Consider the following 15,572-nt stretch of genomic DNA (forward strand, 5'->3'; position numbering starts at 1 on the left):
GCACATGCATAGGTGTGCATGACTCTGAGTGTGCCACTGTGTGCCCATGTGTGCAGCAGTGGAATGTGAGTGTTCTTGCATGTTGCTTCTGGCTAGAGAAGCATCACTTACTACCGGCTATGCAAATCATAGCCCCTGCCACAGATGTCAGCGTTCTGGGGTAAGGTGGCAGAATGGTCTGGCACGCGCGCGCACACACACACACACACACACTCACACTCACACACACTGTCGTTCCAAAGCCCAGTGTCCACCTTTGTGGTACACACACTAGGTGCCAGGTCCACCTTTGATTGGCCGAGTGAGTGAAGGGCTGTCCCCTTCCTCCCACACTCATACCTGCACACAGCTCTGCAGACTCCCTCATGGGGAAGGCCTCAACCCAGCGTAAGCTCATCTGAGACTCCTGGTTGAGGGGAGAACAGAGGACTGAACTGCTGCCAGCATTCCTTCAGTGATCCAGGCAAAGTGCAGCCTTACCTCTGCCCCCAAACCACCTCCTACCGCAGTCCAGAGTTCTGGGCAGGACTGGGAACCAGGGTTCAAATTCGGATTACCATCAGGCAGGGGTGGGAAACCCCAAGCCCTCAGGTCTACCCCGCCATCATCGCTGTCTTTCCGTCCCCCACGGCCTCCTTCCTTATCCCAGGAGAGACCCTCACGCCTCAGCTCTAGGGGAAGCCGGGGACGCCCTCGGGTGGTGGGAGGCAGATGCCAGGCTAAGGGCTGGAAAAAGCCCCCAGAGCCCTCCGGCAGGATCCTCCTTCCCTAGGCTCCAGGCCGCCCGGGCCCGTCCCTGGGCGTAGCCAGTAGAGGGCGCTGCGGCCCGGGCCCCCTCACCGATCCTGCTCCGTCGGGGGCCCCAGTCGGCGCCCACAGCCTCTCCTTGGGCACGTCCCAGTCCCGGGCGCTGCTCCGCTGGCCGGCGGGCCGAGGGATGCGGGACCCGAGGGCGCGACCCAGAAGGGGAGAGGCCAGGGCGCCTGGGTTCCCGGAAAAGACATTGGGACTGGGGTGCGGGTCGGCCCGTTTGGGAGCCTGGGCGCTGGGCTGAGGACCGCGAGAGGCGGGGAAGAGCTCGGATGCCCTGGGGCCGGGACGCCTGGGTCCCCGGCAGGGGAGGGAGGCGGGCCCGTGGAGCAGCGGGACGGGCGGCTTCTGCGCCTTCGCATTGGCTTCGCCGCTCGTCCGTTAGCACCGCGTGGCCCAATGCGCGCGCCTGGGGGGCGGGCACTGGTGCTGATGCTGCCGTCAGTCGGTGTTGCAGGGATGCGGCGGCGGGAGCAGCCGCCCTGACTCGCAGAGCATCCTTCTCCGAGCGGCACCGCGGCGGGGCGGGCGGACGAGCCGGCGGGCGGGGACGGCGGGGAGCGAGAGAGGCGCGAGGCGGCCGACGCCGCTGGCCCCGGCTCTACCACCCGCTGGATTCGGGGAGGCCCTGGGGCTCCGATCCCCACCCTCCAGCTCCTGGCGCCCCAGAACCAGGTAGGGGGGGTGCTGCGGCGGAGACGGGCGGGGGGCGGGAGCGGATCGGGGGAGGGGAGCGTGCGGAGGGGCGGGGGAGGCAGGAAGGATGGATTGGGGGGCGGGGGCGCTGCCGCGCTGAGAGGGTTGGCTGGGTGACAGCGAGGAGGCTAAGTGGCTGAGGAGGGGGTTGGGGGTAGGAGGCTCCCTGTGGAAGGGGCACTGGCTCTGAGCTGGGGTGAATGGAGAGAGGTGGGAGGGAGGGTCGTTGGGGGGAAGGGATGGGGCGAGAAGGAGGGGCATCCGGAGGGCTGGGAGGGAGGCTCTGAAGGGGGGTCCCCAGTCTGTGCTGGCCCCAAGGGCTGGAAGCAGTGCTCGTCCAGAGGGGCTGGGAAGCTGTTGTGCTCTGAAGGGTCTGCAGGGGAGAAGCCAGCGAAGAATTGGGCTTAGTGGGAGAAGGGGAGGGCGCTGGAGAGGGGAAAGAGAGAAGTGGAGAGGCAAGGCAGGAGCAGGGGCCAGGCCAAGGGCTTCATACTGGGGGGCACCATTGAGGACCAGGCTTTACTGGTGGATGGGAGCCAAGGGGAGAGGAGGTGATTGGGAGGGAGCAGAGGTGAAGGTGCCAAGGTGCTGGAGGCAGAGATGGGTCTGTGCCGGTGGAGAGCCAGGAAAGATGGGGGGCCTGAGGGAGAGGAGCGGAAGCTTGCGGGGGAAGGTTGGGGGCGATGGAGAGGGAGACTGGGAAATCAGCAGGAGGGGGCTGTGCTGGGGTGGGAACGCGCTGGGGGCGGGCGACAGGGTGATGGTCAGAGAGTGCTGCAGGGAGAGGCAGCTGCAGGGCCCTGGGCTTGCTCCCCCACCCCCAAAGAGGAGGGGACCATTTCTCAGGTCCCAGCCTCTCCCCCAGCTGAAGGAGCCATCTGCCCTGGGTTCTTTGGGCTGGGTATGAGCTCCTGAACCCCTGATGGCCCTTTGGAGGCAACATTGGCTTTTCTGGGGGCTGCTGCCTTCTTTACTTGCAACCCCCACTGGAGTCCTGGGCAAAGGCATCTGGTGCCTCATGGAACAAGCAAGGACTGGGAGGGGATTGTTTCTTGGTGCCTGGAGGTGAAGGGGGTAGTCGTCCAGACCTGGAGGGATGGAATAAACCTTAGAGGGTAGGTCTTGGGTGTTCAGTCCTCTCAGCTGCTTTGGGGATTTCCATACCCCTCTGGTTTTGTACCTGTGTCGGAGATGGGGTGGGGTGGGGTGGGTGAGGACCTCCCCCTCACTCCCACCCCTCCCTCTGTCCACCTGCCTTGTGTCTGGGTATTCCTTCTGGGGGACTTTAGGGCTTTACATTCTCTACCTTCTGCCAGAGAAGTAGAAAGAGGGAAAGGAGGCAGAAGGAAGAAAGAGTGAAGGGAGGTCGGCTGGTCTGTTAATCGTGAGGCCTTCTGTTTTGTGGATGCTTGAGCCACTCCAGTCCCTAACTCCTGCTGCCCCCAGGGATGCCTCCGGGGATGCTGGCATCTGAGGCTGGGTTGGATCTTCCTGAGGGTTGGGGAGAAGGGTCTAGCTGGAGGTTCCTTCATTCCTACCGGAGAAAGTGTCCTCAGACCCATTCTAGCTTCAGATCCACAGGGGTGGTAGCTGGGTGGCTGGGGAGTTCTCTCCAGGAGTCAGGATTCTGTCCTGGCTTTTCAGCCTGGGCTGAATCCACGCTATGGGCTCCTGAGAGGCTGGGGCTGGGTTCTGGAGGGGCTGTTAGGGACCTCTCTGGGAAGCTCTCACTCTCAGCCTGGGTCCAGTTGCTGCCTCCTGCCCGCCCTTGTCAGTGACACAGACAACCTGACACCGATACGTACACTCGGTGGCACCCACCCAGACACACACCTACACAGACACACACACCTGCATACACAATACACCTCCCGGCGGCACACCGCCTACATTCCCCTCCCGGAGAGACTGCCACCTCGCTGCCTGCCTCAGAGACCTCCCCCAGGTGCCCTGCTCTCATGTACATGACACACACACACGGCCCCTGCATACCCCCCAGAGCCCCAGCTCTGCACTGTTGGCCTTCACCCACAGTACACACACACATAGCCCCCCTACCATCTACCCATTCACCTCCCCAGGTTTACACGATCATGTCAGCACACCTGCACTCTTCCATGCACACCCGCACCCCTGGGACACACCCTCCTGGACGCCTCCTGCCCCTGTCCACATCATGAAGTGTCACGTTAGCATGTTGCCTCAGGCCTTTGTGTGTGTGCATCCCGGCATACACTCATGCTTGCTAACACCCTTTATGCCCTGGCTCACCCCCTAAGCTTCTCCCCCATTTTCATTCACTCCTGTACACTCTATATCTGCATACCCTGGGAGAGGCCTCACCCCATCCCCCAGCCCCAGGCCCTCCTACCCCTCCTGACCATGGCCACAATCCTTCCTGGTCACTCAGCTACACCTGGCCTTCCTCAGAAACTCCCACCCCTGGCACTAATCCTTGTGACTCTACCCCTGCCTGATGCTGGAGCCACACTGTCCATTCATTCCCAGCTCCAAGCCCAGCCCCCAGGGGGACGCCGACCATGTGTCTCACATGCCACCTACGCTGCTGCTCCATCTGTTGGGGCGGCTCCCCACCCGGCCCCATCCACACCGGCAGGCCTGTGGGGCTCAGAGACACACTCAACAAATAATCCAGCATCTGCACGGCACCTGATCATTTACAAAGCCCTCTTGCCACCACCACAGGGGCACCACGTAGGCTCAGCTCTGCCCCTCACTGAGCCTCAGTTCCTCATCTGTAGAATGAGGGTCCTCGTACCTACCTTATGCCTTCTTGCAAGGACTAGATAAGGTGACAGAAACAACGGTACATCATGTTCCTACTGTGAGCCCGGCTCTGGGCTAAGCGCTCTGAACTTTACCGGATGTATTTGCCAGGAACGGATCGAGCCTCTAGCAAGCAGCAGCTGTTTTCATCATGGTCATATAACCTTCCACACACATGTGCTCACACCTGTCATGGATACCCTTAGGAACATTCCCAGGTACCTCATGCTTACTCACAAGGCTGTCCCTGGAAACCACGTGTCCCCTCTGTATCACTGGGGTGTGCCCACCCAGGCCGGTGTCCCCCAGCTCTGCACAGAATAGGGGTGAGCTCACCCGTCCCCTGGCTTGCACCCAAGCTCCTCGGTGCCTGTGCTCCAGCCCCCACTTTGCCGAGTCATTCAATTGCACCTCAGTCCCCAGCTCATCCAACTCCTCAGCCCCACACACCTGACAAACAGCCTTATCATGCACGCCTTGAGCTGCTACCATCTTGTGCCAGCCCCCTGTGTGCTTCCCTCCATGTACAGAGACCTGTGCAGGGACCCTCCCATGTACACACCATTCACTTCCTGCCAGTGCTGCTATGGGACAACCCTCTCCAATCTTCCTAGACAGGAGGAGGTGCCCCCCAGAGTAGGGGAGGGTCCAGGGGGCAACATTTGAGTCTCAGCTCTGCCACTTCCAAGCTATATGACCCTGGGTGGTGGGGGTAGCCATTTCCTCTCTGAGTGTGTTTCCTCATCTGCAAGAGGGGGCAGTGATAAGACTTGCCTTGATTACTTTCCCCACCTGGTGGAATCAAAGGAAACATGAGACACGTGGAGTTTTGCACATTGCAAGATGCTGAGATGAGTAGTTTTAAATGTAATCATTAATAAAACATACTTTAGTCTATGCTAGGCACTGTTATAAAGTGCTTTATGTATATTAACTCTTAATTTTGACAATGCTGGTATTACCTCTATTTTACACATAAGGAAACTGAGGCCCAGAGGGGCTGAGTAGTTGGCCCAAAGTCACACAGCCAGAAAGGGGGTAGAGCTGGCGTTTGAACCCAGGCTCCAGAGTTAGTGCCTCTGGTCACTATTTGTTTTTTGCTCATAGCTGGGGTGTGGCCAGGTACGGACATGCTCTAGGTCTTCCCAAAAAAGTCATCAGGGCTGGAAGGAGGGAGCAGAGAAGTGAGGTCAGAACTGCTTGTGGCCCACCAGGCCTGGCCCCTCCCAAATGATTCAAGGGCCCCCTCCTGAGCTTTTCTGAGCAGTAGTCATCCTGCCTCAGCTCACAGTCTCCACAGAAGGGGAACTCACCACTACTCACCACTACCCCCCACCCCCCCACCTCCCACTCCCCTCACCCCCGCCCTGGAGGCAGCCTACTCCACTGTTGGATGCTTTCAATTGCCAGCAAGCTTCTCTTTAGCTCGAGCCAAAATCTCCCTCCTCCTAACACGCACTTCTCCCACCTGTCCACGGGCTGCCTTCTGGGGCCACCAGAATGTGTGTAAACCCAGCTCTTCCTCCCTGGCGCCTGGGGGAGGCCCCTGCTGTCACACTCCCAGCTGGCATGAGAGGGAGCTGGCGTGAGGAGAAGAGAGCCAGAGGGAGGCTGGCATTCCCATGGTTGGAGGTGTGTGTGTGTGTGCATGCATGAGCACGCACGCGTGTGCGGTGTAGATGTGGCCAGAGATGGGGGTGGGTGATCTGAGGAGAAGGCGCCCAGCCAGGGGCTCTGCCAGTGTGGGCATGGACAATCCCTGCTCCCGGAATTTGCATCTGTTTGCTCAGGTGGCAGTGGTGGTAAAGGCCGGGTGTGTGTGTGGTGGTGGTGGTGGTTGTGTGGGGTGTGTGTGTGGGAGTGTGGGTGTATGTGTGGGGGGTGGTCACTGAGGCTCTCTATCGGGAGGAAGGCCCAGGTCTGAAATGGTGGGTACAGTGGGAAGCGCCTAGAGTGGAAGGCCAGGAAGCTTTGTTTTAGTCTTGCTCTGCTGTGTGGCCCTGGATCAGTCACTGCCCCTCTCTGGGACTCTGTTTCCACCTCAGATAAAGCCAGAAGATTGAACTCTGTGACCTCTGAATTCTGTGGTTTAGAGTCTGAGCGGCCTACTCAGTCTGGGTTGTCTGCAGAGGGCAGTGGTCCTTGTGGAGGCCACATCAGAGAAAGGTGGGCTCTGAGCTCCCCACGTCCCTGCAGCCTGTGGGCAGCGCAAGGTGGCAGGAAGGCCACAGGCATGAAAGCCAGTGGCCCCCTGACCTGCACTCACACTTGGGCAAATGAGTTTCTCACGTGAAGTTCAAGCTGCTTGTCCGTAAGCCTGGGGTGATGAGTGGACTCACCAGACCCCTGGAATTCGGGGTTAAATGAGACTGTGCAGGCGGTGGTCCAGCCAGGTGGTCCAGCCAGGTTCTGGGGTGGGGATCCCAGAAGTCACAGCCTACGTGCCACTGTGGCACTAGCCTGGCCTGGCTATGGAAGACTAGAAGGAGGTTGTCAGCCTAGGAGGACCTGGAAAGGGTCTGTGGAGAGGGCTCAGTGGGTGAGAGAGTAGGCCAGGATCCCAAGAGTAGCCGAGGCATCCCCAACCGACCCCCCCTCGGTGGGTCCCCTCCTCACTGGCTCAAGGCTGCAAAGTCCATCTGTGGGTAGGAGGCACTGGGTAGCTGACTGGGTGCAGAATCCCAGGGAACATGGGAGAGGTCAGGTCACCAGAGGAACAGGGGCCAGAGATGGCTGGTAGTGTGCACTGAGCTGACTTGTCAGTCAGTGGGCACTGGAGAAGAAGAGTGTGTCTTGGGGAGCAGTGGCTGGACTGTGGGTACAGGGGGCTTCCAGTGCCCTGCATGAGCCTGGGGGAAGGGCCATTGCCCTGTAGAACTCTAGGGGGACCATTTGTTTACCTGATGTAGTTGTGCAATGCAATGGCAAGGTGGCATGGAGATCTCCAGCCGGTGGCACGGAGATCCGAGGCCAGAGAGCTCTGTACCAGCAGAGGAAGGATGGTGTGTCCTAGGTTTGCAGGAACCCCCTGCATCCTGGGGGGAAGGGTGGGTTGGAGGCTGGGTCAGCAGAAACTTAGTTCCAGGGACAGGAAGAGCAGCAGGCTTCCCAGGGAACTGTGGGGGTGGGGTGGGGTGGAAGGAACGCAGGTGTCCACTTAGCACATACTCCTCTTGGGGCCCTCACTGTCTCACAAGCCTGAAGCTGCCCCAAGGGTCCCTAGGTCCGTGGAGAGAGGACCCAGGGAGGGCTGGGGCTTCCTTCTGGCCAGCCCGGCAGTCCCTGTGCCGGCACCGAGCCAGGCTGGCCTGTGCTGCGGAGCTGTGGGCTGTGGGGAGAATGAGTAATGAGTCGTGAGGGGCCCTGGTTCCCAGACCCTGCCCTCACCCCTCCCTGGAGACACTGCACAAGCCCAGTGTCTGCCCCCCCAGCTGCCTCACAGCACAGGACCCGCTCCCCTCCCACACTCCCCCTCCACAGCTTGGCACACACAGCCCCGAGGAGTCACCCCCTCCTGGATTCTCATGCAGTTTGCCTCCCCCCACCCTCACTGGCCTCCAGGTAAATTCCTTCTGGCTCCTAGGACCCAGGCAGCTACCTCCTAGCCTCTGGAGGCCTCCTCACCAACCTTCACTTGATCTGTGCTCTGCCAACCTCCCCAGCAAGGGAGACCCTGCCCTGAGGCTTTTTCAGTAAGAAGCCCTCTGGTAGCTCCCCTAGGGTATGACAGAGGGATTGGGCTCCATGGTGGGGCAGGGGGAACTAATCCCCTCCTTCTCCTGAGCTGAGGGGTGAGTGGACAGAGCACGAAATCCTATTCCCTCTGCTAGAGGAAATCGATAGCTAATTAATTCCCTCCCCAAAATGTGTTGGGAGGTGGGGTGGGGGTGGGGAGAGAGGCAGGGCCAGTGAAGACTGAGACCCTAGCAGAGGGGGAAAATGACAGAGGAAGGGTGTCACTCTTTCGGCCTCCTGGCCTGTGGTCTCTGCCTTGGTTGAGGGTCTCCCTGCCCCTTCTGGAGAGGAGGGGGTTTGGCCTTTCCCTTCCCCAAGCCTAAGGGTCCCCCTCCCCTGCCCTGGGCCAGGGTGGGGGTGCATGTGTGTGGGGGTAAGGGCGTCAATCAGCCTGGGAGCAGGTGCTGCATTTAATTTGATTGGCTAATTAGCCCGCGCATGTTAATTATCTCCATTACCCAATGAGGAGAGGCAGTGGCAAAGCTATATATAACCCGGACAGTGTTCAGAGGGAGAGGGGGCTGTCTTCCTGGATTGCCTTCTGTCCCCTGCTTGGGAAGGGGCAGCCCTTGGAGGGGCAGTGAGGCAGGACACTTGAGTCCCCATCGACGCCTGTGGGATTGGGCAGGGGGTGGGGTGCTGGGGGTGACAATCAGAAAAAGCCTGATGGAAGGACTTGAGAACTTGGCTTTGAGGGTCTCTAGGAGATGGCTCCCCAAACTCTCCCGCTCTTCTCCTGAGGACTTCTCTGTCCCTTCTTCCTTGGCACACTTGTCATCCAACCATCCCTGCCCTCCCTGACTCTCTGCTCACTCCCCTGCTATGGTTTTTTAGGGTGCCCCTAGCTTTTTCTCTCTCCCCTCATACTCCGGCTTCCTCCCATGTAGAAAGGGACTACACCCATCTGATCTCCCTCACCTCTCCTCCTTTTGTTTCTCACTGCCCTGAGCTACACCTGTGGCTGCCCCATCGTTTGTCTCCTTGTGGACAGGCTGGAGTCTGGCCCATGTGGATATTAAGTTCCAGTTCCCTGCTGATGGGCTGTGTGCCCTTGGGCAAGTCCCTAGACTTTCTATGTGGGCTTCCCCAGTGGTTAATGGGAATAACGGGACTTCTCAGAGTGATTAAGTAAAATGCCATTTGTAAAAATGCCCAGCATCCAGGGCTTTGACTAATGCTGTTTGGAATAATTTTCTCCATCTTCTCTTTCCTCTTCTCCCCATCAGGCCACCTTTCTCCTCCATCACTCTTCTGTCACCTTTCCTGCGATTACCTCCCCTGCCCCCGCCCCCCTTCCATCTTTCCCTATCTCTTCCTAAACTTTGGCCCCTCCCTGCTTCTTTCCCAAGCTTCTCCCCACCTCCTTCCCTTCCTCCCTCCCCAAAATAAAATCAATGCAATATTCAGGAGGGTTGTTGGATATAAATAATTACGACTCGGAGTTTAACGAGATGCAAATTCCCCTCCCCGGTGTGGGGTATAAATTGCTCTCTGACAGCCCGTTACAAGGGTAATCATTTCAGAAAGGCAATTTTATGTAAATAAGCTTGCTTGCCTCCTGGTGGCTCCCCCAGCCCTGGATGGGGAGGGAGGTGGAACTGAGGGGTGAAGAGAACCCAGGTATTGGGCCAGGCCTGAGGCTGAGGACTGGAAACTGGATGTTGAGGGTGACAGACATTTAGGTTTAGGAAGGATCTGGGCTGGTGATCAGTGGGGTTGGGACCCAGGCTGGGGTGAGTGTTATCTGGGGGGGGGGGGGGGATTGGAGATGTGGAATCAGATGCTTGTGTCCTTGCATGGATGGAGACGGTTTGGGGCCTGGCCGATCCTCGCTAGCTTCTCTCCCTTGCCCCCTTCTCAGCCAGGTTACCCAATGATCCCATTGATGAATTGGCGTTTAATTAATCCCAATGAATTATTTAGCAACTTCATTATCCAGCATCAGGAGCTGACGAGAGAGCCGAGACTGGCTGGCTGGTGGTGGGAGCACCACACAGATGTTGGGTGGCTCTGAGAGAGGAAGGGGCTGGGGTCACCAGCTTGGGGTAGCTCTCCAGGCCTCACCCCCAGGAGCTGGCCCTGGTCCTGACCTGGGCTCCCACCGAACCTTTAAGAGGCTACTACCCACTCGCGCACGTCTCAAATTGATAATCACCCTAATGAGTGCCATCTCTCTGCAAGTGTTGGGCCCCAGAACTACCGTCCACGGTGATGTCCCTTGCTCTGGGACCCTCTCTGGGTCAGGGCCAGCTCCTCAAATCCTAAAGGGAAACAACTGGGTGACGGGGGAATCAGCACCAATGATCCCCTCCCTTAACCCTTCCCCTCCTCCGAGCCCCTCATTAACCCTTTCCTCTCTGTTTCCCCGCAGGCATCCCTCCCCCACCTTTCGTTGGAGCCCGCAGCGGGGGAGGGGCGCCTCCTCCTCCTCCGCCGCCGCCGCCGCCCCGGGAGGCCGGGACCTGGGCCTCTGCGCCTCGCCCCGCGGCCGGGCTCATGGCACCGTGAGCCGACGAGGGAGCCCCGCTCGGCGCAGGGGGCACCCGGCCCCCTCCCCGCCCCATGCACCCGCGGCTCTGAAACCTGAGCGGGGCCGGGGGCCGGGCGGGGCCGGGGGGATGGCGGCCGGGAGCCCGTGGCGGCCGCCGTCGCCGTCGCCGCCGCCGCCGCTGCCGCTGCTGCTGCTGCTGCTGACGCTGGCGGCGGGCGCGGGCGGCCTGGAGTTCGGCGGCGGCCCGGGGCAGTGGGCTCGCTACGCGCGCTGGGCGGGCGCGGCGAGCAGCGGCGAGCTCAGCTTCAGCCTGCGCACCAACGCCACGCGCGCGCTGCTGCTCTACCTGGACGACGGCGGCGACTGCGACTTCCTGGAGCTGCTGCTGGTGGATGGGCGCCTGCGGCTGCGCTTCACGCTCTCGTGCGCCGAGCCGGCCACGCTGCAGCTGGACACGCCGGCGGCCGACGACCGCTGGCACATGGTGCTGCTGACCCGCGATGCGCGCCGCACGGCGCTGGCGGTGGACGGCGAGGTCCGCTCGGCCGAGGTGCGCTCCAAGCGGCGAGAGATGCAGGTGGCCAGCGACCTGTTCGTGGGCGGCATCCCGCCCGACGTGCGCCTCTCGGCGCTCACGCTCAGCACCGTCAAGTACGAGCCGCCCTTCCGCGGCCTCCTGGCCAACCTGAAGCTGGGCGAGCGGCCCCCCGCGCTCCTGGGCAGCCAGGGCCTGCGAGGCGCCGCCGCCGACCCCCTGTGCGCACCCGCGCGCAACCCCTGTGCCAACGGCGGCCTCTGCACGGTGCTGGCCCCCGGCGAGGTGGGCTGCGACTGCAGCCACACGGGCTTCGGCGGCAAGTTCTGCAGCGAAGGTGAGCCCGGGGGAGCCGCCGCCGGGCGCCGCGTCCCGGGGTCTTGGCCTGGGGGTGTCCGCACCAGCACGCGAGGGTCGCGAGGGGCGGGTGAGGACGCGCGGTGGGGACAGGGAGCGCCCGGTCAACCAGTGACCTGTGTGGTGCGGCCAGTGCGGGACGCCCTGGGGGTGGCGCCGTGTGGTCTGGCCCTGCGGGGGTGGCCGGAGGGCGAGGGCCGGGCGCTGGCGGTCCTGCGGGTGGGGTGAGCGAGGGAGTGTGGGCGCCGGACTGGTGCTGGCGGGGGGCGCGGGAGAGGTCGCGAGGACGGCTGGCGGGGGCGGCGGGGTGGGCCGCCTGGGGGCGGAGCGCGAGGGGCCGGGGCGGGGCCGGGGCGGCCGCGGTCTGCGAGCCTCTGAGAGCGAAGCGTGGGAAGTACCGCCGCTGAGGCTCGGGCGGGACGGGAGGCAGAGGGACCGGGGCGTGGGGAGAAGGGCGCGCAGCAAGGGCAGGTGAGGGGGGTGGCAGATGGCGGGGTTGTGACTGGGAAGGGAAGTTTTGGGGGAGGGAGAGCTTCCACGAATTCCCCAGAGGCGGAGCCGAGTGAAGAGGGGACAGGTCGCTGGTGGCGCCAGGCCCGAGTCCCTGTGGGCTGTGGTTCAGGGGGAAGGAGGGACTTGAAGGCACTTGCTGTACTTTGGTCTGGTGGGGGAGTGGGGGAGACATTCCCCATCAGTTTGGGGGTGGGGATGGGAATCTCCTTCGGCCCTGGTCTGCGGTGCAGGCATGCTTTCCTCTGTCCCAGATCGCTAGAAGCTGCGGGCCATCTAGCAGCTGTGTGTGTGTCTGCCCACTCTCTCAAGAGGTGGAGTCTTTGGGGGGAGTGTGTGCATGTGCATGTGTGTGCCTGCATGTGCCTACAGACTGGTGCAGCCCTAGGACTGCTTTGGGGATGGGTGTCCTGCTGGGTGCCAGCATGTGGACAGCCATGGGAGGAGTTGAGTCTGCAGGTGCGGCCCTGGGTTTGGGATATACAGTATTTTAACTGTGTATCTGCGGTTGTGGTGGGGGAATCCTTAAGGAGAGTGTTTGGATTGCTTTTGTGGGGTTATTTATATAAGGTTGTGGGATATATCTTCAGGAACTGTGTGTATTAAGTTAACCTGACACCTTCTCACCTTTTCTCCAAGGAGTTCAGGTGCTCCCTAAACTGTGAAAGTGTGTGTCTGTGTGTGTTTGCCTGCATGTGGAGCTGTGAGTCTGGCACTGTGTGTGTTATGTGCGAATGGTTTGCTTGAACAGAGTAGTGTTTACAGATGGGAGTGCAGTGCCTAGGAGATTGAATAGTACACAGGTGTAAGGGTGTGTGCTCATGTGTAGGTAACCGTGTGCATGTGTTTTAATGTGAGACCTCAGTAAGACATTGGAACTCCATAGAGAATCTTCCTTTTCAAGACTTTGAACTTGATTTTCTGATCTCTATGACCTTTCCCCTCCCAGCCTTTCTAAGAAAATAGGATGAACCACACTTCTAACTTGATGGAAGGGGGAATTTGAGCTACAGAAAGGTTACAGTAGTTAGTCCCTGGTCTCACTGGCAAAACTGGGCCTAAGTGTTTGAAAAATGCAGCCAGAGGCACATTGGTCCACCAGAGCCCCGGTGTCCATTCACTGAAAGGATTTATTGGCCAGTGAGGTGCCCAGTGAGCCAAACAAGGTGTGTGCTTTTGAATATGGGCTGTGTGGTTGTGTGTCTGAGATGTGTGGAGGAGAGACAGTTGTGTGTATCATATGGATGTGTTGGATGTGTATGAGATAAATGTGTTAGCTGTGTTGAGCTGGGAGAGATGGCTGCATATCTGACACATTTTGTGTGTGTGTGTGTGTGTGTGTGTGTATGAGATTCATGAAGAAAAGGAAAAGGGGTATTAGGTGAGTGTCATACAGCTGGTTGGGGGAGAGTTACCTCTGTGTGTATGTATGTATGATAGCTGTTGGGGAGTGGTGGTGCTTTGTCTGTGATAAAAGAGCAGAGATAGTCCTCTCTGCCTTCCTAGTACCGAATATAGTACCAGGCCCTTAGTGGGTGTTTGATAAGGATTTGTAGAATGAATTAAGATATACTAATAAGTATTTGAGAGAATAAAGGCTTGGGTATGTGCATATGGAAATATGTCTGCGTATATTTTCAGATATATGTTGTGGGTGGGCCTGGGGTTGTAAACACTGATTGTTTCTGGAGGTGACAGGCACAGTGACAGCCCTACTGATTTGTCTCCTTCTCCCCACCCTGTGACCTCATTCCCTCTCTTTATATTTGTTCCTATTTCCTGGGCAGCTTTTGTAATATCCTGTGCTCATTACACTAGTACATTCTCATCTAGCAGAGGAGGAAAGGAATGCACTCCTACCTTTGGGTGTGGGGGTTGAGGAGGAAGACTTTAAGGGGACTAGGCCTGGCTCCTCATCCCAAGACAGATCCCAGGGCCAGAGTCCCCAGGTTTCCCCTGAAGTTACAGTCACGTCATTATTATCTGCTTTGAGTGATTCTCAATTTTATGGAGATTGTGGGCATTTTAAAAAGCCAGTAATTCACAGTACCTTTCCAAATAGGAGTTATTTTTATATCTGTCCGCTGTGAAAATGGACGACTCAAACTGCTATGAATTCAGGAAAGCTTTTAGATGACTTCAATGTTATATTTGCCATTGTGGTTAATCAAATATACATTAGAAAAAAAGTTTTTTAGCTTTATATGCAAGACATATCAATTTGCCTTCAGTATCTGGTGTGCATATGGATTTGTGGATGCTTTGGAATCCCCCCTGCCTTCCTGGGTCTGGGCCTACCCATTGACCGAGAACTTCCCTGTTAGGAAATGTGCTTTTCCCTGCCCCCGCCCCTCCCCACCCAGTGTGAGGGGGGCAGTTCTAACCACAGGTAATTGAAGAGAGAGCTAAGTATGAGTAACTAAGTGTGTGTACCCACTGCTGATTATCACCAAAGCTGGGATGGAATCGACAGGGACTGTGCAGTGATTTGGATGTGAACTCCTCCTGTCACTCATGTGTGAGGATAAAGGGCTGAAAAGTGACCAGGGGAGAGGCTGTGCAGGTATATGTGTGAGACCTCGAGTGGAATGGGTGCACAGATGTATAGGACGGATGGCAGGGGTCTACCTAGTTCAGGAGAGGAGTATAAAGCTACTTGTAGTGATGGTGTGCCAGCAGGGAGGTAGAGGCATGTTATTCATGTGTGGGCTTCTTATGTTGGTTGGTGATTGAATTCTATAAGTAGCTATTGAGGCCTTCTTTGTGTGAGGCCTCATGTTGAGAGCTGAAGGGGGGTCAGAAATGAATAAGATGCTGCTCGGGGTGTCGGCTGTTTAATTGGGAAAACAGGTAAAAAAGCAGTCCAGTGTGTGGTGAAGAGCACAGATTCTGCAGCCAGACTGCCCAGGCCATGTGACCTTGGACTTCAGCTCTCTCTGTCCTGGTTTCTTTTTTTCTGGAAAATGGGGGGTAATAATTTGTACCTACCTTACAGAGTTGTTATGGGAGCTAAATCAGCTAATTCACATGAAGTGCTTAGACTAGTGTCTGGCACATAGAAGATGGTCAATAAACACCAGCAAAAGAAAACAGACGAAATAGTGTAATATATTCCCAAAGAGATGCAGCAAGGCAGTGCAGCTTAGTGATCAAATGCAGACTCAGGTCTGGGTTTCTTTCTTTCTTTTTAAAATTTTCTTTAAAGATTTTATTTATTTATTTGAGAAAGAGATAACGAGAGCAAGAGCACAGCAGAGGGGGAAGAGGGAGAAGCAGGTTTTCCTCTGAGCAGGGAGGCCGACACTGGGTTTGATACCAAGACCCCAGGATCATTATCTGAGCTGAAGGCAGGCGCTTAGCTTAACAGACTGAGCCCTCCAGGGGCCCTTCAGGTCTGGGTTTCAATCTGACTTCTGCATTTACTAGGCCTATGCCATCAGGTGAATGCCTACCCTTCGGACGAATTTTTCCTTACCTGTAAATGGAGATAAGCATGCTTGTCCCATAAGTCTGTTGTGGGTATTAAATGAATGTCTGGTACATAATAAATGGTTAGTAGATGGTAGTTACTATAACAAACAGAATGCTATTGATCTTTTGAGGAGGGAGATGGTTTTACAAGTTGGGGGGGGGGATCCGTAATAAAAGGCA

General features: G+C 58.0%; 2 protein-coding genes across 29 annotated transcripts in view; both read left to right on the plus strand.

Moving 5' to 3' along the window:
* The first annotated feature begins 1,067 nt into the window (after window positions 1–1,067).
* LOC112659489 (uncharacterized) lies at window positions 1,068–10,536 on the plus strand. The gene is made up of 2 exons (XM_025446371.3): window positions 1,068–1,485; window positions 10,400–10,536. Exons 1-2 carry the CDS (start codon window positions 1,083–1,085, stop codon window positions 10,534–10,536), a joined length of 540 nt encoding a protein of 179 aa, XP_025302156.3. The 5' UTR covers window positions 1,068–1,082.
* A 95-nt stretch (window positions 10,537–10,631) lies between these two features.
* Window positions 10,632–15,572, plus strand: part of NRXN2 (neurexin 2) — a 97,589-nt gene continuing 92,648 nt past the window's right edge. For all 28 annotated transcript variants that reach the window (XM_049096976.1, XM_049096993.1, XM_049096987.1 and 25 more), the window contains exon 1: window positions 10,632–11,391. In XM_049096976.1, the coding sequence (XP_048952933.1) occupies window positions 10,647–11,391 (745 nt within the window). In that variant the 5' untranslated portion in view covers window positions 10,632–10,646. The remainder of the gene's footprint in view (window positions 11,392–15,572) is intronic.

Source organism: Canis lupus, chromosome 18 (genome assembly GCF_003254725.2).
Source record: "Canis lupus dingo isolate Sandy chromosome 18, ASM325472v2, whole genome shotgun sequence".
NCBI classification, from domain to species: Eukaryota; Metazoa; Chordata; class Mammalia; order Carnivora; family Canidae; genus Canis; species Canis lupus.

Coding starts and splice junctions, on each gene's coding strand:
- LOC112659489 (XM_025446371.3), top strand. CDS start 1,083: ATGCCCTGGGGCCGGGACGCCTGGGTCCCCGGCAGGGGAGGGAGGCGG. Junction 1,486..10,399: donor TCCTGGCGCCCCAGAACCAG/GTAGGGGGGGTG, acceptor GTTTCCCCGCAG/GCATCCCTCCCCCACCTTTC.